Consider the following 21862-nt stretch of genomic DNA (forward strand, 5'->3'; position numbering starts at 1 on the left):
AGGCTTGCTTGCCTCCAACCCCCCACCCCAGACTTGGCCTCTGGCCTTGGTCAGCACTGTGGTGCTGCCAGCCTGAAACAGGGTTTGCCACCTCCATGCCCTGCTCAGAGATGGTGCTGCATGCTTGCTTGACCTGATCCTAATCTTTACCACCCCCACATCCAAGTCCCTGTTGGGCTGGAAGATGACAGCTGGCAGAAGCAGGGATGGGGCTAATGGGTAGGGCCTGCGGCATCTAGGAATGGAAGAGCAGGTGGTTCCTGGAAGGTGGGTGGGTGGGGGCCAGACTACACAAGAGCTGAGGTTCCAAGCTCAGAGCGTATGTTCCACCGTCCCATTGGACTTCACTTACAAAATACAAATCCAAAGAAAAAATTATTTGAATACAGTGATTGCAAAGCATTAAACCTCGAGGTGTGGCCCAGTTGAGAGCAGGGCCTTGTGTAGATTCACTGGTCATAAATCCATGCAGCCTACCTTTACATTTGTAATACACAGCCAGATATTTCTGACTATTATAATCAAGACCCCTTTCTTTAAACATATTTGTTTGCTTGTGCTTTCTCCTGATAATTTGAACTATTCTTAAGGATGTAGTGCTGTTTGTTGAGTTAATATAAATATTATTATATACATATCTATCATATTTTTAGTAATGTCTCTGATTCCCATGTTTTTGCAAATAAAATGTTTACTTCATAAATATGGTTTTGGATCACTGAATTATATTTTCTTTGAGAACATGATAAAAGGGCTGCATACATTTGTTTGGTTGTTGAGGAAACAATCAGGGCAGAAGTTAAGTCTGTTCTTCCAACATTTGGAAATTTCAGTAATATCAATGATTCTTTTCTAAGAACTTGCAAGCAGATTTTTTTCTTCTTCTTCAACATTTTACCTCTCTTTGTAATTTTTCTATTCTTTATCCCTAACTGATGACTAGGTTTATTTGGAAGAGTATTAATGTTAAAGAATTGTCTGAGAGCAATTTAAACTTTGAAATGTATTCCAATATTTTTATCCTTAAAATTTAAAACACATTTTCCTATAAAAATATCATTATTTAAATGTAAAATTGTACTTGAACTTGGTATTTATTCTCTTTTTGTTTGCTTTCAGGGCACCTTCATCACATTGGAAAGCTTTTAAATTAAGTTTTATTAAGTAGCATGACTTAAAATATTACATGGTCTCTTACCTCTCTGATTATACCAGAGAGATAGTGTATCTCCAGTGCATGGATATATTTTGATGTTAAGAATGCCATTTTATTTTTAGGATTACATATAAAACTGAGAGTCTGAACTTTGTTGGCCATTGTTGTTTGTTGGCTGTTTTTGCAAGAGTTCTTGCTGTGACCCTGGCCAAAGTCCAGTCTAAGCAATAACATCCTACTATATATACCTCAAAGCCCTGTGCCCATTATTAAAGCTTTCTTCTTTGTTTCTTGTTCTAAGCTGTTGTGAAACATTGCTGAATTCATGTTAACATTTTTTTTCTACATCTTGTTCAACAGTCCGTGAAGTGAAATGATCTGTACATTATACATTTACTGTCTGTAATTTTATTAGATGCATATATTTAAGGCTGTCATACAGCTCATTATTAAATGAATAATCTCTTTGGATAGTGGAACAAAATGTCACTTAATTAATATTAGATAACATGCTATTCATGAATTCATCATTGTGTTAAATTTTATGAAATAGACCAAATACATCATTTCATTGCCAAAACAATCATTAAAGGCTTTTAAGTCGTCCTGAAAATTACCTGTTCTGATGTGAGTAGGAATGTACTCAGTTAAATGAGTTCTGAAATATACTTGGCATTAGCTCAGCACAAAGTCAGGAAACAGTTCTGCTTTGGTCATTTAAAAATGGTGCTGGACAGCAACATTATAATTGAGTGAGAATGGAGAAATCTGGAAAGAGTATATTATAGATCAAATTGAAAACAGTATAAGTAAATCTAATTATTGATATGATTTTTCTGTAGTACCCAAAGAAGGAAACATAATATACTAATTTTTATTCAGAAAACAACTTTAGTACTTTGAATATAAATATTTGTACTAGCATCTTTGCACATAAAAGACATTAGAATTGATTTGTATTAAATTAATTGACTGTGAGCAGAACTTTTAGAACGTGGCACATGTTGAGTTTCAGCTCATGAAAGAGATTTTGAGCAGGTCATGTCTCAATGTCTACAATTTCATGATTCTGTTGTCACCCTCTATTAATCTGGTGTTCCCTTCAAGTCCCAACTCGTACCTCGGCTCTTCCTGGATGCCTTCACCATAGCATGTCCCTAGAACTCAAGGATCTTCTTGGAGCTCAGTGCCTTCTCTATTCACTGAGAAAATACACTGTCCATTTGCATATGTATCACTTGGCCCTTCTCAGATGCTGGGTTAGACTTCTTTTACATTTTCATACCTTGCTATTTTTTTAAGTCTTCAACTATATTTCAGCTTCCATTGTGGCAGGTCCTCTGATTAATATATTTCTTTGTTTCTTCTACAATGTCTTACAAATATTGATCAGTTTATAATTCAGCTTAGAGGTTCTTGTTTTAGCTTTTCACATATTTATTCATGTGTAACTATCACTATAAAGTCAAGAACTGTACATTTTTAAAAAATGAACAAAGAAATTGTGAACACTGTTCTCAGGTGGTGTTTGAACCCCAGAAGGCAGTAGTAAATATTCTTCTTATTATCAAGGAACCATTTTGAGTAATGAAAAACTGTAAGGAGCAGAAATCTTAGTGGAAAGGAAAAAGGAAGTGAGGAGCTGGATATTGATCTTGCCAAATGAAGCAGTGAAAGAAAATATTACATTGTGAATTTCTTTTCGTTATTTTCTCAAGTACAATTCCAGCAACTCAGATTAAGAGAACAATGGCTGAGATGTTGGAAATAAATCCAACCCGTCTGATAAATACCTAGGAAACGGGAATAACAAGATTATCAAAAAGAGGAAAGACTTCTTAGAGTTTCAGACACTATTGTTCTTTTAAATCAAAAGTGGTGTTCTGAAACAAGACATTTCTTATATTTGTGTAATACATTTTACCTTAATGTTTCTTTTGTTTTTTAAAATAAGCCATACGTGGAAAATTGTATTTATCAATTATCTGTATCAATAGCTTGATTAAAGTAAAGAATAAAATAGTTTGGTTACATAGGAAACTAAAAACATTTTCAGTATCATCACTGATCTTGTAGTACGGTCTTTATCTCTAGCACGGGGGCTCCCTGCTGTAGGCAAAAGAGCAGGAAATAAAAGATCTGAAGGCCTGGGTTTAACTTTTATTCTTTTTTTCTTCTCCCCCTTTTCTCCTGTCTTCAAACATTTACTGAGAATCTACTAAATGTACACTGAGACAGTTCATCCCCTCGAGGTGCAGGCATGTGATATTGTGGTAGCCTTTAAAGAGGCTGGGTGGCTTTGGCTTTTCCCCTAAGCTTCTACTTTGGCTTAACGTCTAAGCTTTTACACTATCTTTTCCATACTTCCTTTTCTGCACTTGCTACATTGCACTATAATTATGTATCTACATTTTGATCTTCTCCACTAGACTGTTGAGCCTTTGAGGACAGGGTCCATGTTTGTTTATCTTCATGTTACCGGTGGCAACCATATGTAGTAGTGTTCACATATAGTAGGTTTTCAATACAGTAATTTTTTGGTAAATAGATTTGAAAAAACTTTCTTCCAGTGAGGTTTCTTTGTGTGTTTATAGTATTTAGTAGGCAAGAGGGATAAATTCTTCATTCTATTAAAGAAAATATGCCAGCATGTGACAATGAAGAATTCTGAGTGTTATGTGGGTCAAATTAAGGATCCTGAACGTGGCCCATCCTGCCATGGTCTAGAGGAAAGGAGGAGAAAGTTAGTGGTGAAATAATATTCACACAATGAAGATCTTGGAAAAGAAGGAAAGTTCATGAACTGTGTGGGTTGTTCAGTGTAGAAAATGTTATCAGATGTCTTAACCTCTTTCTTTACCACCAAAGTTTTTTCAATTTTATCTTCTCTGGACCTTAAGTTTTCTTGACTGTAGGATGAGGGGATTGTACCAAATGATCTTTAATGCCCCTTCTAGCTTTATCATTCTATTTGGAGATTGATGGTTGTTTTATATTCTTTTGGTGGATTTTCTTTTTATTTTAGATAAAATAAACCAAACAAAGTGGATATGATCTCCGCATTCTGTTGAATATTATGCAACTTCATTCTTCCCATGTTTTTATTATAGACAATATTATCAAGACAACTTAAAAGCAAATTAGAGAAAAGGCAAACAATCAAGGAGATAGGATTGAAATTAGTTAGGCCTTGTAGACTCAGGTGCATGGGCAGATGAAAGACATGGGAGATGGCCATGGAAATGGTGAGAAAGCACAATAGTTTCATGCCAAGGGCTGTTGACGAAATTTGAAGTTTGAATACACAGAAGAGAAGGCCTGGATTGCTTTGGAGAATTCCCATTTAATTCTGCAAGCAATAGAGGACCATGTTCAGGCAGGAAGAGAGGACAAAGTTGTACCTGCTGCATGTCATCAAAGGCTTGGCAGCGGATAAAACCAACATGAGCAAAAAAGAAGAGAGGAGGAAATTGCTAATGACACAACTGGCACAGGGCTCTGTTATGTGAAGAGAAAGTCTGGAATGGAAGTGAATCCTGAAAAGGAGAAGGGCTGATTTTGCCAAATTGTCATATCATTCAGTTAAAAAGAGTTGGAAAACGATGCTTACAGCTGGAGGGATATGGCAGCTTGGCAAGCTGTTACCCCTCCTGAGTATTTCTCATAACTGATAAAAGATTTATCTCAGCTGTCTAGTGTGGTTTGCAAAAATGTTTATTAATGAGCTTTAGGAGAGATTTCCTGTCTTTGTTGAAAACAGGTGTATTTTTGAGAGTCTTTGGTTAACTAAAATGAAGGCTCATCAGTCCTCTTAATTTAATAGCATTCCTTGATCCCCACTCTTGAAGAACAGGCTTATAACCAGAGCTACTTTTTTTTTTTTATCATAAGGAATGTCCTTGAACATTTACACACTTTAAAAAATTCTTATATAATTGGCTTTTTCTAGTATTCTTTGTATTCCTTTCTACTTTTTGAGTTTTAAATTCAGGGATTATTACAGTATTATGCAATGTAGGAACATACAAGCTTGGCTTGACCATGCTGCTTACGATTTATATGTCAGGGTGTAACTGCCTGGCATATTCTTTGCTCTTTTGCATTCCTTTGCAAAATATGCCTTTGTTTAGTCTTGAGGGAGTAGGCTTCTCCCATTTTCCATATACTCAGGACATGGCTAATGACTGTTCTGCTTTGTATGGAATGCAGATGTTTGTATTTTCAGTTTCTCCAGTCGCCTCTCCATTCCTTTTGCGAATTGCAAGGTGTCTGATCTATAGAGAATGAGTGAGGCATTTTTTTCCCTGTAATTTCTAAGAAAAATAACATGTTATGGCAGACAAATTGTGCCTCCTTTCCAATTTACCTTATTTAAAAAAAAAAAAAATCCTACAGTCTGTTTCTATACCATATGGAACATGTTATAAAAAGCCTGGCTAATTAATTGTCATCCTTTAAAGTTATAAAGTCCTTTTCTACATTATGCCTTGGAAGCTAGAACATATTTTGTAAAAGCTAAATCTTGAGTATCTTTATAATTTTGTATTGTAGTTGCACATTATAAGTTCGAATGCAGCCTGTATCTTTGTTACATAAAACAGAAAACTTTCTATCCATCCTGGAAATTTAAGATATGTCTGTGTACATGATACTCAGATGAATTTTAATATTCTTAAATATATCATGTATATATCTGGATGCTTTTTAGGGAAAGTAAATGATATCCATAAAAGGCCACTTTCAGCTTATCTTTTTTAAAAATTGATTTTTTAAAGAGAATAAACTTTGGGGATTAAAATATTTACTATAGATATGCTGTATCCTACCAAAAATAATATTTTTATTATAAAATAATATATACGTATTTGCAACTTAACCCAAACTGGTATCTGGGTTCCTCCTCTTCACCTGACTTATGATTTAAGTTCTGGCTTTCCAGGGAAGGCAGTGGCCCCCACCTGTTCCCACTTGAAGCAGTGGACTGTGCAGTACATTAGGGAAGTCATGAGGGTGGCCAGAACCCTGAAGGTAATTATGATCAAAGCCAGCTCAGGAGAATGGTGATAGCAATGTTCAGCCATCCCAGCCATGGGGACAAAAGTTAGAGGGACTGTTTCCTGTGTTTTCAATGTCATTGTATCTATTCTTCTCCAAGTTCTCAAAAACCTCATGGGATAGGCAGTGAATATTCAACTTTTCGTGTTCGTTTAGCATTCAACTTTTTACTTTGAACTAATTCAGACTTACAGAAAAATTGCAGACAGATTTATACTTTATAGTTGAGAAAACTGAATTATAGGATCAATAAGTAATTCCCTTAGATTCTAATAACAAAGTAGGTATTTAATAAATATGTACTGACTGGTGAGAGCAATAAAGAACTGGAACTGGTGTCTCCAGTTACATGGAGCCATATCTTTGTCCTGTGTCGTTTTTGACGCTCCCTTGCATTTTCCAAGGTTAAAAATTTGCTCTTTTAGGGGCCTGCATAATTTACAGTAAATTATAAGTTATTCTTGGTAGCTATAAATTAAGAAATAGTCTTTGGTATTTTGCTATTTCTGGTAAATAAATAACCATGTGGTGCACAGTTGAAAGACATTCGTAAACACAGCAAAGTCTTTAATGCTATTGATTACTCTTTATTGATTTAGTTTATTTTTATCTTCACAGAAATTGGCCCAGTCACAGTTACCACAGATCCCAAGAAATTTCAATATGAACTCAGAGAACTGTATGTTCAGGTGAGTGATTTCAATTTTATTTTGGGGGAATGGAAAATCATAAACCTTTGGCTGATCTTCCTTATTTTTTAAATCTAAAGGAAATAATTGTTGGTTTTTTTAAGGGACCCAATAAATGCCAATCTTTTTTTCACCTGAGTCCAGAATGAATTGAACAATATTTATGAGAATAAGACAGAATGGGTTCAAAATATCACCTTCATTTATGCACTGTCTATGGCTGCTTTTACGCTATAACTGCAGACTTGAGTAGTTGTGACTGACACTGTTTGTCTCCTTTAAACAATAAGTTTGCTGACACCTGCTCTAGATAAGTCCCTTCACTTAGAAACATAAGGAACAGTTAATAATTCTTCCCACAACGTGAATGGTGTAACTAAGGTAATTTTAATATTCTCTGCTATAAATCGACCATATGTAATTTTTGACTGTGAACATAATTTGGTTATTAGAGAGCATGGATAACATTGGTTTAAATGTTATTATAAAATCAGAACTTTGAGGTAAGGTGGATATGCACCTTCTCTTTGGCGCTGCTTTAAGGTTATTCCCAAATCCGTTCATTAAAAAAACTTGCTTCTTTGAGGCTGCTTCAGTATAAAACCCTATATGGTTTCTGCTGTTCCTGGCTCGTTAGGTACATTTTCCCTTCAGGGCTGCCTTCATTCAGGGCTGCCTTCATTCTGGGTGACTTCAACATTGATGGAAATGACCTAGTTCAAACCTCCTCCCCTTGACCTACTAGTCATTTTCAATGGCCTTTTCTTCACTCTGTCTTAGTTTTCAATGCCCGCAAACACCCCTGGATCTTGTCATTATCCCAAACTGTTCCACTTACCAAATAACTAATTCATGCATCTTAGTCTCCAGCAACAGCTATCTGTCCACCAAACTTGCTGGTGCAACTTCTTACCCTGCAAATACCCTGTCACCCTCAAGTGCTCTAGTCCATTGACCCCTACACTTTCTCCTAAGCCATCATATCTCTCCTTCTTTCACTTTCCATCAATGTAGCGTAGAGTTCTACCATTTTAAAAACACTCCCTTTTGTCGTTTCTCCATTGCCTTTTGGCCAGACCTCATTCCTGAAAGCCTCTAACTATCTGCATTTTTTATGCTTATCCTCTCCTCTGCAGTCTTACAACAGGGCAGGTTGATTCCACGCATATTTCCAATGGACTGTTATTATTCCCATGATCCTGCTACTTTTTTTGGTTAATTAAATCTCCCATTCTTGTTGATGACAATTGCAAATTTTACCCACTCTTCTTAAACTTTTATCTAACCACCTATTTACTCCTGGCTATTTCAGCAAATGCTCTAGTCTGAGCAGGTGACCTTCTTTTCACACACAGTCACATACAAATGAAGCCCTCAGCTTCCTCATATCCGTCATAGAACCCACCTACACCTGACACCCATTCTATTCTTATTCTCTACTTGATCCCAACTCCTTGGCTTTATCGGGATCTTAATACTATCAAACTGTTTCTCTCAACTGCTTTTTTCCACTGATTTTTAAATATCTCAAGTCTCTCCAAAAACAAATCCCAACAAAAAAACCATAAAAAGCAAAACAAAATAAACAACAAAATTCTCTATTTTTCTCAAATCCCCTTAGAAATAACAACTTCTGTCCTTCTTGATTCCTTTAGTTGACACAGCAAGTTGACTGTGTCACTGCCACCACTTCCTCATGCCTTATCCCTGACATGCACTCTTCAGAAATCTATTTCAGTCTAGTGCCCACTTCCTCTCTCTATCCAAGTAGCTTTAGTGAGTGACCAACGATCTCCATTCTGCAAAATGCCATGGAAACGTTTCTGTCCTCATCATATTGGATGGAAGCCTTTGTAGCTGTGGACAATATTAGCTTCTCCTTCCTTCTTGACACAATCTGTTTCCTCACTTGCTCTCCCACTTTTCTTCCCACTTTTCCTGCTCAATTTCTTAGGAAAGTTCATTTCCTTCCACTTGGATATCAAATGTTGGGGTTCCTCAGTGTTTTGGAACTGGCCCCTTTCTGTTCTGTTATTTTATATATGTCATTTTATATCCTCTCTTCAGATAAAGCCATTCATGCTGACCTAAATATATTTCTGGCCATGGCCTCTCCTCTGAGGAACAGACCGTCATTTTCATCTCTTGGATGTCACAATGTCCTTCTAAATGTAACTGATGAATGTTCTTTTTCCAGTGCCCCAAGCTTGGTCCTTCATCCTTCATCTTTGTCCTCTGTTTGTTACCTTTGTGAATGATGCCCATGGTATTCTTGTTATCCAACCAAACATCTGAATCTTCTTTAATACACTGCTCACTTTTACCCCACACATCCAAACCATCAGTAAGTCGCGTTTTTAACCTTCTAAATATCTTTTAAGTCAATTGACTTCTCTCCATTTCATTTAGCACCATTCTTGTCCCAATTACTATATCTTTAGTCTAAACTAATGGAGAAAATCTCCCAAGTGATTTCCTTGCATTTACTCTTGCTTTTATTTTGCAGGCCTTTTCTCTACTCTGCAGACAAAAGAATCTCGAAATTCAGCTCTGAACATTTCTGCCTGACACCTTATCCATGTCCCTTTACCCCCACCTCATCAGATTCTTCCCATGCTTCTGAATAACCTAAGACTTGCCTACCTTTCATTTCCATCTAGTGCCATCCCCCCTCACCCCGCTCTCTGCCTCGGGGGACCAGCATGGAGCTTCCCCCATCTGCATCCTCACCTGTTTCCCCATAGGGGGTTTGCACATGCTGTTCTCCTTGCACATGTAGTTCCTGTCCTTCAGCCTACCTTCAACTTCCACACTCCCTCATCCTAGCTTAAAATCCTACACGCACTGTCTCATCTTCAATATCTCTTCCTGAGAGAAACTTGCCCTATCCTCCAGGATTGGTCCTACCTCACTACTTCCCTCCATCCCAAAGCTGTTGGGGTTTCACATTGAAGGACCATGTCTGATTTAGCTCATCATTAAATCCACCAGTAAAATGCCTGGCATATACAACATGCTCACTTTTAAGTGAATGAATGAATATACAAGAATGTACAGATTGACAGAGTCCAAATCAGAGTTTAAAGTATAATGCTTTCATTGGCTTTACTGTTGGATGAGTGACTTGACTTGGAATTGTACATAGTATGAATGTAATTGGGGCCTAGGGTGTGAAACCCAAGTTTGGAATTCCAAATGTGTATTTAAGGGTGATTTTTTTTGTCTGTGTGCACATCTCTATTTGTAAATTGCATGCCAACCTGAATTATATTTTATAAATATGTAAATAGACTTATATAGTTATCCCTGGACTATTTTTCTCTTTTACTGAATTTCTTCTGATAATTTGTTCACGGTCAGTCCTACATTTCCTTTCTTTTATACCATGTCATTCTTTTTCAGGTCATTATCTTGCTACTTATTTATTATTTACTTCTCTCTCCCTCAATATAGCAAGTTCTTTGCCACTTTAGATGTCCAGATCCTCTAAAAAAATTATTATAGAAGTTTCTATCTTGTACATATATCATGGGAATTAGAAATTTTATTGTCCTAGTTGTTTAAACATTTATGTTCCCCAATTCTACTGTGAGTTCCTGAGGGCAAGACCTTGCAGCTGCCATTCAGCCTCTGCTGCATCTGGGGGATGAGCTCAGTGTCTGCAGTAGAGGGGACATTAGCTGTTGAATAAATGTATATTTCACAGTAAAACTGTATCAAATATAATTTAAACTTTACTTGATGGTACAAAAGATACTTAAAAACCTAATTATCAGTTTTCATTGCATTCTAGAAATTCAGAAAAGCCAAGTCATGGAGATTTCTAGCCTAATAGACCTAATAGAATGTAAGGAAGGGATTTACTGTATTCATTTTTTTTTCTCTGTGAGAATTAAGCTGAGCTATATTCTTGAAAATCTGGCCAGAATGAAAATGCCTACATTCTTAATGAGACCTGGCACTGGCACTTCCTGATTTCTTACCTTCCTTTCTTTTGTTCTGAAGGATGTTTAGGGAGCGCCTTATCCCCCTTGCTCCATTTGCCTCTGGGGTGAAGGATACTGATTCCTGACTCATACTCCATTGACTGCCTCCCCAGAGCTCTCCCCAACCCCCCCAGAATTGAATCTGTTACAGGCATTCTATAGGGTCATGTGATTTTATGTCTGTTCAAAAAAATAATATTTCTTTCTCTCTTTTTCTCTTGGAATGAAAGCTGATGCCCATTTCTCTGGAGATTTCCTCTGGATAGGCTGCATTTTATAGGAATTTTTTTTTTCATTGTCATGGGATCCTAGAACACCCAGCAGGAAGAAATCAAATATTTACTTTTTCCCTTCATTCATCAATGGGCAATGTTACAGGCATTGTGGATACCATGGAAGAGTTTTTAGTGTCAGAGTTTCTGGTAAATTATTCTTTCAAAAAGGCAGGAAATTTCATTAAATATAGGTCAAATACAAAAAGACTAGGCCTCATTGTCACTTAACACCTAACCTAAAGGATACATTGTTTGCTTAAAGAATATTTTATTATTTCATAAATCAGTCTAAGAAACTAACTTCACAAACAATAAAATTTTACTGTGAGATACTAAATCTTGTTTTGTGTGTAATTTCCAGGCCTTTCTTCAGTTCACCTTCTAGCATTTTTAGTAACTCCCCCAAAATCACTGCTATCAAGAGCAGCTGATTGCTGTCTTATTAAAATTAACTTGAATTAAAAAAAAAAACCTTTAAAAATATTCCTTCCACATTTATATTAACTTTGCAAACAAGAAAGGTGAATTCAGTTTGAAGTAAATTAAATAATCTATCATTAACATTACAATAGGCTCAGCTATTTTTCTTATAGAGGTATGGAATTAACTTGAAAAACAATCTAACATTTTCAAAGAAAAATTTTGTAAAAAAATCACTACACTTAAATCATTAAATTTCTAACATTAATTTCATTTTTCTTTATCCTCTTTCATCTGGAATACAGAGAAGTAATTTGAAAAGCAACTGAGCTTTCTCTCTGGGGAAAAGAAGGAAAGACAGATGACAACAAATGGTATTCAAATCACACAGAGCTTTGCGAATTAATGTTCTTGCAAATATGCAGCGCAAAGTCCTGCCTCGGGTCACATTCTTTACAAGAAACTATAAAGCTTGTTGATTTTTAGAAAATAGTATTGGCAGTGATATGCTTTCAAGCCTTTTATCCAAATGTTTTAAAGAACAGAAAGCACATTAGTCAAACATTTGAAATGCAAAAAACCCCCCAAGAAAACAAAAAAACAGAACCAAAAAACAAAAACCAAAAAACACAAGATATTTCCATTCAAGAAAGGAATTGCAATTATAACTTTTACGAAAATAATTGATCCCCAAACTGAAAAAGCTTCACACATAATTTGATTTTCCTTTGTAAGTTTTTTAATAAAATAGACTTTTTAAAAAAGCGGTAATAAGACTGTATGCAGAACAGCATCATTCATAGCAACATAGCAACAAGGTAGAGTCATGAAAATGATAAAGATGAGATTCAATTACTGTTATTCTTTAATAGAAACAGATGAATTAATAGGCTTGAACTGAAGCAAGCTGAGGTTTGGGAAAAAATATTTTGCTGTGGTGGGGGAACAGTTGATAATAGAATTAACTGCCAAAGGAGAATATGAAATACCATGGCCAGATGGGCAAAGACTGTTAAAAAAAGGAGCATAAGGTAGTGCTGATTTTAGAAGAATAATTTACTATGCCAATTTGGTATACACTTTATCTAACTTCTAGTATTCTAAATCATGCTATTATGGAAAAGTATGCTTTTTTCCCTAGATTTATAGAGAATTCTCTCATATGAATTAAAAAAAATCAAACTGATATATGGCTAAAAAATTAAGAAAGCAAATAAATAAATAAAAGGAAAAACTTGCTAAAGAAAGAAAATGGGAAGGATTATTTGTCAACATAGATATAGAGCTATAAAAGATTTGATTTTCACTTTTGGTATTGAACGTGATTCAACTTAAACAGGCAATTTTTATTTCCATTTATGTTTTCTTAATAGGCATTTGAATTACAAGTTATGTATATATACAGATATATAAATATACACACACACACATACACATACATACACACACGTACACTTTAAAGGAGGAATGGCCTATATTTAATTTAGAGAAGATAGTGTGAAAAGGAGTCTAAATTATAATATGTGTAAAAGCTTTAAAAACACTAGAACAGTGTCTGGCCCAAAGTAAGGACTTGATAAATGTTATCTGTTTCTACTGCTATTATTACTACTACCTCTAGTACTCCAAAGTTCTTTTAAGTGCAATAATCCACAAGTATTTATGCCATAATTACGTAAGATGTGCCTTATAAAGGGTTCTGCAAATGTTTTAAAGTTATTCTCCCAATTCAAACATACACAACTATTACTATGTCTTTTTACAAATGAGGAAACTCAAGCTTTGACATATTAGGTAACACGTCTTAGGTCACAAAATTGGCAAGTAGCAAGGCTGCTCTCAGAACTGGAGGTATTTAATATCAAAGCCAGTTTCCTTTGTTGCTCGGCTACTTTCCTTCTAAATATTGGTTTAAGTAACCTTATTAATCTAATCAAATTAACACATTTATTTATATAATACCTCTTTGTATTTTACTTCAAAGTAGGAAAGTAAAGAATTAAAAACAGATGTTTGTCTAGGGTTGGTCTTATCCTCAATAAAATTAATTTATTTCTTAAATATTTTTACTTCTACTCCTATCTTCAATTGCTTTGAGAAATTGGCTTACCTAAAACCGCTAAGTAAAGGATTCTCTGAGGGGCAAACCAACTTATTTGGGGATGAGGGATGTTTGTTTGGCTCTTTTCCAGCTATTCACCCTGGTGTCCTATCCAGAAGCAAATAGTTGGCTGATTTCTTAATGATCTTTTGTGTGAACTTCAAAGGACAAAGAGTATAGAAGAGTATTCTGTCAAATAGCTTTTTTGAAACAGAATATACAGGTGGTTAGAGTGGGATGAGTGTGGATTCTAATGGGAAATTTCTTGGTTTTCTTTTATTATGGGAATGTTCTTAAAGGTACATACGTGACTCATTGTGGAGTAAATATTGCAGGTTCCTGTGACAAAATAACGTTTAAAAAGAGGAATCCACTAACATATGATGCCTGGATTCACTTCGTACATGCTACGTAACCAACCAAGGGATTGTTCTGCTCCCCACAATAAACACTATATTTGATCTTGTCAGTTTTTAGGAGATGGATGGAAGTCAAAACATTTTTCTTGAGAGAGAATGTTCCTTGATCTAAAGATAGAATTCTTAGAGAAAACTATAAACCACATTTTCAATGAAATGGATATAAAGGAAAATTAAAGCATTTCTTCTCAATTCGAATTAATTACGAGCAGTTCATTCTCAAGGAACTATTTCAAGCCTTGAAAAAATTTAAGAATTGTGAAGTTTTAGTGTTGGGATTGACTTCGAATATTATTTGTCCATTTGCCCCAACAGATGTTTGAATTCCTTCCAGAAACCTATCAGTACCCTAGACTTGAATGACACTAGTTAGATACTTGATAGCACTGGACTTTGTTGTCAGATGATACCTGGGGACTCTTCCTCTAAAATGATGTCTGGGGAACTCTGTTGGTGCTGGAGGCTGATATGGGCTTTTTTTTGCCAGGCATATCACATTATTGAATACTGGTCCAGTCATCAGCTAAGTCCCTTCAGGTTTCCTTATATAGACTTTAAATCTCTATCCTTCTATATTCATGTTGATTTTTTTAAATCCTCATTTCTCTGCTTTGTCATATATGTGGTCTCCTCCTTTTAGATGATCTAGATCTTATTTCATCAATTCTGTTTAATAACTATTAGCTTCAAAAACAACATAAAGTTTGTCGATCTCACATTTCCTCATAATGTGATGTCTCATAAATTATGATGCTTTTATTAGTAAAAAATGCATTGTACTGTTTATTTGCCAGGACATAAAATAACATAAGCAGAATAAATATATTTTTATCACATTAAATTGAAAAATTACAGCATCACAGTCCCCATTAACTAGCCAGTAACAAAGACAATACCACTTGTGCTGGAAGGCATGTAAAATCCATACGTGAGTTGGAGCAGAAGGAAGAGAGAGATTTTGGTAGGTAGGTAGTGCCTGTCTAGCAGAGGAAAGATAGAGAAGGGGCATAGGAGTGAAAGAAGGCCTGCCCAGAGCAAGTATAGGCCTCAGTCCTGAATAAGCAATTGAGAGAGCGCCGAATCCTAACCACTAGACCACCAGGGACGCTTGAATAAGCAATTGATAAAAGGCTACTAGGACCTCCTGAGACCTTCCTCCTGTCCCCTTCCAGCTCTTGCTCCATGAGCAATCAGGGGAGTGATCTGTTAGGAGAGACGAGGAATCAATCAGGACCAGGGCAGTGACAGTATCTTAATCTGATGGGAAAAGACATTACAATAAAAGGTACAGAATCCTTGAAGGATGGAGGAAGGAACTTTCTAAGTAGAGAAGGGGAGGATTACTGAAGGGGTGACTGGGAATGTCAAGATATCACTTTCCGGTTTCCCATCTTTGCCTAGAATTAATCCTGTGCTCTTCCATTTGTCTTCCGGTGATTGGAAGCTATGGTATTTTTGTTAAGCTTGGTTACCTCTATTCCATTTTCCTCTTCGAAGGACCATTGTCTTTTATAATTCATATGAATTATGAAGCTTTTGAAAATTTTTAAAGTATTAAGGTACATCATTTTCTGATTTCCTAATCAAGATATTGAGTGCCTGGTACATACTGTATTCTTTACGAATATTTGTGGGTTTTTTGTTTTGTTTTGTTTTTCATTGAGGCATAATTGATTGTACACATCTTTGGGGGTACAGCTTTGAATATCGATATCTGTGTGCAACCTGCAATGCTAAAATCAGGATAATTAGTGTATTCAACATTACACATTGTTATTATTTTTTGTGGTCCTTTACCAATTTCTCACTCCCCCCTTTCCTACCTCTGTTGGCTTCAGTTCTGTTCTCTCCTTTTGAGAGTTCAACCAATTACTGTGATTGTTGCATCTTTCTCTTTTTATTTGTTTATTTTCTTAGCTCTCACTTATAAGTGAGGACATGCAGTATTTCTCTTTCTGTGCCTGGCTTCTTAACATAATTTTCTCTAAGTACGTCCATGTTACTGCAAATGGCAGAATTTCATTCTTTCTTATGGTAGAGTAGTATTCCATTGTACCACATTTTCTTTATCCAGTCATCTGACCATGGACATTTAGGTTGGTTCCAACTCTTGGCTATTGTAAATAGAGCTGCAATAAATGTGGGAGTGCAGGTATCCCTTCGACATGGTGATTTCCATTTCTCTGGGTATACACCCAGCAGCGGGATTGGTGGATTGTATGGCAGTTCTATCTGTAGTTGTTTGAGGAAGCTGTATGTGTTTTCCATAATAGCTGCACTAATTTACAGTCCCACCAACAGTGTAGGAAGGTTCCCCTCCCTCTGCATCCTTGCCAGCATTTGTTATTCTGTCTTTTTGATAATGGTCAGTCTAACTGGAGTGCAATGATATCTCGATGTGGTTTTGGTTTTCATTTTCCTGATGCTGAGTGATGTTGAGCATTTTTTCACATGTCTGCTGGCCATTTGTATATCTTCCTTTGAGAAATGCCTATTCAGCTCCTTTGCCCATTTTTTAAATCAAGTTACTTATTTTTTATGAATACTTGAATTGAAGTGAACTGAACCTTCTTGGAAGACCCAACAAAGCTCTACCTCCCATGAAAGAAGTTCTGACAAGTTGAAAGATCAGTTGCTGAAGAGCTAAGCACTTACTGTTGACAGGTGATAACCTGAAAGCATACGAATGATTGTAATTGTTAACTTTAATGTACCTGGAATTGAGGTCAGCAGTTCCTTGATATTTAATTTGGATTCTGACTCCTTCGAGCTTGTTTGGAGATAACTATCCAGCAAAGGGCAGCATGGTGGGCTGCTTGAGATGTAACATCATTTATTTTGATTTTAGAGATTTGAGGTTTGGGCTCTGCAATATTCTTATTGTCTCCCAGTACATCCCTGCCATATTTTCTGCAAGTGATGAAGGCCAGAACATGTCACTGATGAACTCTGCTATAATTCTGATTTATTTTATACTTGCTTGGATGCAACTTTAAATTAGATTCAATGTAATTTAATGGTTTCCACATGTACATTCCATTTTCTTAGCCATAGAATAGCACAACTGTATGTTAAGAATGAGAACTGAGGGTTGTAAAACTTTGTTCGGCTTGCAACTGAGCTTCACACCTAAATTTTATAGGTATAGGACAAATTGTACAAGTAAGACATTTCAAGCACGGGTGTTTCAAGTGAAAGGAATATAGTCTTATTTTGAAACTAAGCTCAAAATTCAGTAGGTTATACTCATGTTAGAATTAGGCTAAGTATTGCAGTGCCGGTAAGAATTCTTTTGGACTTAGGCATGGGTCTATAGAAAACAGTTTCATTGTTTGATTGCTTAGAGTTAGGTGTACTTGGAGAACAACTGGTTCAATGGAAATGGAATAGAAGAATAGAAGAGTTGAAATGGGTTGACGAGAAGAGAAATAATACGACATGGGATTGTGCCTGCTCTGAGATTAGCATGCCTGATTCTCTGATCCTTCATTTGATGAGCATTTTCCCACTGGGTTTTGGATAGGGACCTCATTTTCCTCCAACTCCTCTTGGAGTCTGAAGGTTCAGTTTATTCCAGAGATACTCCCACACTGTCTTGTATTTAGAAAAAACAGCATGATAATCTGTGTTTTATTTATCATTCCCTTGACTGATAGAATTTTCTGTTCATTTTATTTAATCTTGCTTTCCAGGAATTCATTTTTTGAACATAATTATCACTGTAACAGTGAGGTTACAGTTTTTTAAAAAATATTTTTTTTATTCCCGGAGCAACGTTTATTGTGAAAGGACACATACTTCCTTTTTTTCAGTATACATTTTTTCTATCAGATGTGTCTTTGGTAATTTAGTAAGTTGTCGCTATCAGTAGAATTAGAAAGATAAAATGAATATCAAAATACTGAGCAAGAGTGTGACTACTGATCCTAATTAGTTGTATTTCATGGTTCAAATAAAAACACAAGCTTAGCAAAGTCAGAAACTTCCTAATATACATTTAGGGTATTGTCCAATTTAGTGTATTATGCAGTTCATTTCCATCATACCTTTCATTTTTTTGTGTGTGTGGGTGTATGTGTGGTTTTAAGAGATATATTTACATAGCCATGTTTGTTCTCTCCTATGAAATTTAAAATATTAAACCTGACTGTATGCCAAGATGGACGGGGATGGGAAGGGGAGAGGAGAGAGAGATCAGAGATGGTTATGGTTTGATTTATATACTCCTCAGTATGTATATTTTTAAAAATATAAATATATATATGTTTTTTCATGTGCTTGGTTAAAGAGCAACTTTTGGCACTTGTACTTTTAAGGGATTTAGCTCTGGCATTATGTCACTTGAAATAGGATGGGCTAGGCTTGAGTAAAGCTGGGGATGAATATAGCAAATGTGCCCGGATGGTGTCAGGGTTGCTTTGCACAGTCTCATTTACCCATTTACTTACTATGCATTCATTTATCCATTCATTCATCAAACATGAACAAGGATCTAGTGAGAGGAAACGTAACTTATAATGCAAATCAGCAAGTGCTACAATGAAAGAATGAACAGTATTCTGTGGGTGTCCAGAAGAATGGGAATTTTCTTTTTCTTATTTTACAGTGTCTCAGAAAAGCTACTTGTTTGTAGTTACAGAAGTTGCTGAAGGTAATAAAATGCTCACCAGAGTTTGTGCGAACTCTTGGGCCAGGTAGAATTGAGTTCAAGTCTCTGCTCATTAATTGTGTGACCCTAGGGATGGGTTTTCAAGAGTTAGTGCTCTGTCAATAAAATGTTTAGCAAATGATATTTACTTCATCAATTGATGTAAAGAATAAGTAACATAGTGTATGTGATAATACTGTCTCAGTGCTTGGCTCACGGTAGACTTGTATTGAGTTAACACAGGTAGAGTGTCTTATTACCAGTAAAAGTGATCAATTAAAGTATTGAGACTTTTCACAGATTCAGGTTTCTCAATTGCAAATTCTTTCATCATAGATGTTTTATGGATTTTTATTTCGCATTTTTTTTCCCGTTTGGTATTCAGGTCAAAACAGAAACTGTGACTTTTAAAGTACTACTTTTTTTTAAAGTTTGGAAATAAAACTTAAAATTGTTTGTCTTTATAGTTTCAGTCACATTTCCATTACCCCAGATTTTTAAAACATATGCATGAGGCTGACCCAAATTAACCTCAAGACTTTGACTTTTTGAGGCTTATTTCTAAAAATAGACAGTTTTGGTAATACTTCTCTAGTCTAGTCCTATTCTGCCAAACTAAATTTAAAGATCAGAAGATCAGTTGGTGATTTGTGAGAGAACTACAATGAGGGTACTTCAAAAAGTTTGTGGAAAGATAGAATTAAAAGATAGTACAAATCTTTCTATGAACTTTTTGAGGTACCCTTATATTAGCAAACCAGTTGGTTAAGTTATATATATATAGTATATACATATATATATATTATAGATAGTTATATAGAGAGAGATAGTTATATATATATATATATATATATATAAAACTTTGTTTATAAACTTTGTATATATATTTAAACAAAGTCAAGGACTCATAGATTTTTTAGAATAAATTGTACCTTGATTCCTGACCCTTAGTAAATTAAAACAACTTGAATTTTGCCTCTAATAATTTCTGCTAGGAAAGAAAGTCCACGAGAGACTTTTAGAAAAGCAACAACCTTACAATTAACAGTCTAGAATGAAGCCTACATAACAAAGTCCAATGTATCATTCTAAAGTAGGGCTGTTCCTCGAAAATATGTGAGCCACAAATATAATTTAAAGAACAGTTAAAATTAATTTCAATAATGTGTTTATCCCAATATATTCAAAATATTATCATTTGAGCATGTCATTAATAGAAAAAATTAGCAATGCTTTGGTTTTTAAATTTCAATTTCAATTAAAATTAAATAAAAGAAAAAATTCAGTTCTTCAGTGTCACTGACCACATTTTAAGTGCTCAGTTGCCACATGAAGCTAGTTAATAGCTACTCTGCGAGTATTAGTGTAACTCTAAAGCATCCCTTTTCTACATAATTTTAATGGTCCTTTATGACTTAAAATTATTAGAAAACCAAACTCAAGTATCAGGTAGGGAGCTTTTGTAAGGATATAATATTATATGTTCACTTCTTTCAGAAAGAGTAGAAACCTTTTCTTTTCAGGGATTTGTATTCACAATGAAATAAACAAATGGTTTCACTCAGATATAAATTACTATTTAACATTTAGGTCTGATTTTCAGTTAGCAGAAAGGTAATAATTTAAATATACTGTACTAGTTTGTGAAGAGTTTTATTCCTGATGATTTATATTCAATATATAATCAATATAATTACACTGTACTTGTAATCTGTGTTTGCTAATGTGAAGTTCAGGGCAGAGTAGTTATTTTTATTGTAAAGAATACACTGATTTTTGTGTCAGGAAAAAATTAACTAAGCAACACAAATCACTCCGAAAGGATGTATGTAAGCTTATTCAGTGAGGGTTTCTGACATCTGTGAGTCAAAATGTTTCCTTTTTACTTGATATTCCCCAATTTTTCTGGCTGCTTGGAGACTTTGTTAGTTACTCCATAAAAGTCAAAAAGTTCATTTTGAGGAGCATGGCATAAAAAAAGTTCAAGAAATAAAAGGAATGCCTTGTAATTGCAGTTATATTTGTGTCATTCTCTGTGGCGTTAGCTGTGTCAGCTCATAACACTGTTTCCTTTGGTAATTAATCGGGATTAAACCTCATATACGTGAGGTTCAATGTTTCACAAAGGAGCTTTTTTCCAGTGCAGTAGGTGGTTGTTTTAATACCTACAGAAAATGTTGTTGACTCTATTGATTTTACTAATATGTGGTTTTAGGGCCGACCCCGTGGCGCACTCGGGAGAGTGCGGCGCTGGGAGCCCGGCAGCGCTCCCGCCGCGGGTTCGGGTCCTATATAGGGATGGCCGGTGCACTCACGGGCTGAGTGCGGTGCAGCCGGTCCAGTCACACACACACAAAAAAAAAAAAAAAAAAAAAAAAAAAAAAATTGGTTTTAATCTGCTGTATTCAATTTATAGGGTGGGAAAATATTTAATTAAAGGCCTAGGATCCCCTTTCAGACTACATCCAATAATAGGAAAATCCTGAAACTATGGAGGGATCCCAGTGGGATGACTCATCTGGGGTCACTTTCAAGTATTCTAGTGGTCTCTAGAATCTACTCCTGGGTAAGGTTTAGGGAGGCCTAAGGATCTAGGCACCCGTAGTTCCTCTTATAGCAAATTTGTACCTAAGTCACAGGGTTCAGAGACTATGCTTCACTCAGTAACTGGACAAGGTTTATCATTCCTCCCACTCCTCACTTGAGTCTCTGAGGTGAGCTGTTCTGATACTTGGCCCATAGACAGAAGACTTCTCCTAGTCCCTTGATACTAGATGACAATTAGCAAAAGTCAATTAGTCTCTCCTTAGAATTACACTGCCATGGAGCTTGGCCATTCAACAAATACTTGTGGAGTGGATAAAAATTATACTGTGGTTCACACTCAGGTGCACAATGTCAAGCACAGTTGGGGAATGTTTTTATTTAAGCTTCTGAATATACACTAGGGATTTAATTTTTTTTGAGCATTCCAGACTATCCATTACAGATACAAAAAGTTGGCTACAAGTAAAAATTATTTCTATCTAACATACCAAAATTACTAACATCCTAATAGCTATTTCCCACTTCCCTGGTATACAAATGCTCATTCAAGGGCTTTCATTGCACAT

General features: G+C 35.5%; 1 protein-coding gene across 1 annotated transcript in view; it reads left to right on the top strand.

Moving 5' to 3' along the window:
* Positions 1 to 21862, top strand: part of HMCN1 (hemicentin 1) — a 414327-nt gene that overhangs the window by 82871 nt on the left and 309594 nt on the right. Inside the window, exon 2 of the mRNA XM_063104004.1 lies at positions 6830 to 6900. Coding sequence (XP_062960074.1) covers positions 6830 to 6900 — 71 coding nt within the window. The remainder of the gene's footprint in view (positions 1 to 6829; positions 6901 to 21862) is intronic.

This window comes from Cynocephalus volans, chromosome 8 (genome assembly GCF_027409185.1).
Source record: "Cynocephalus volans isolate mCynVol1 chromosome 8, mCynVol1.pri, whole genome shotgun sequence".
In the NCBI taxonomy this organism is placed as follows: Eukaryota; Metazoa; Chordata; class Mammalia; order Dermoptera; family Cynocephalidae; genus Cynocephalus; species Cynocephalus volans.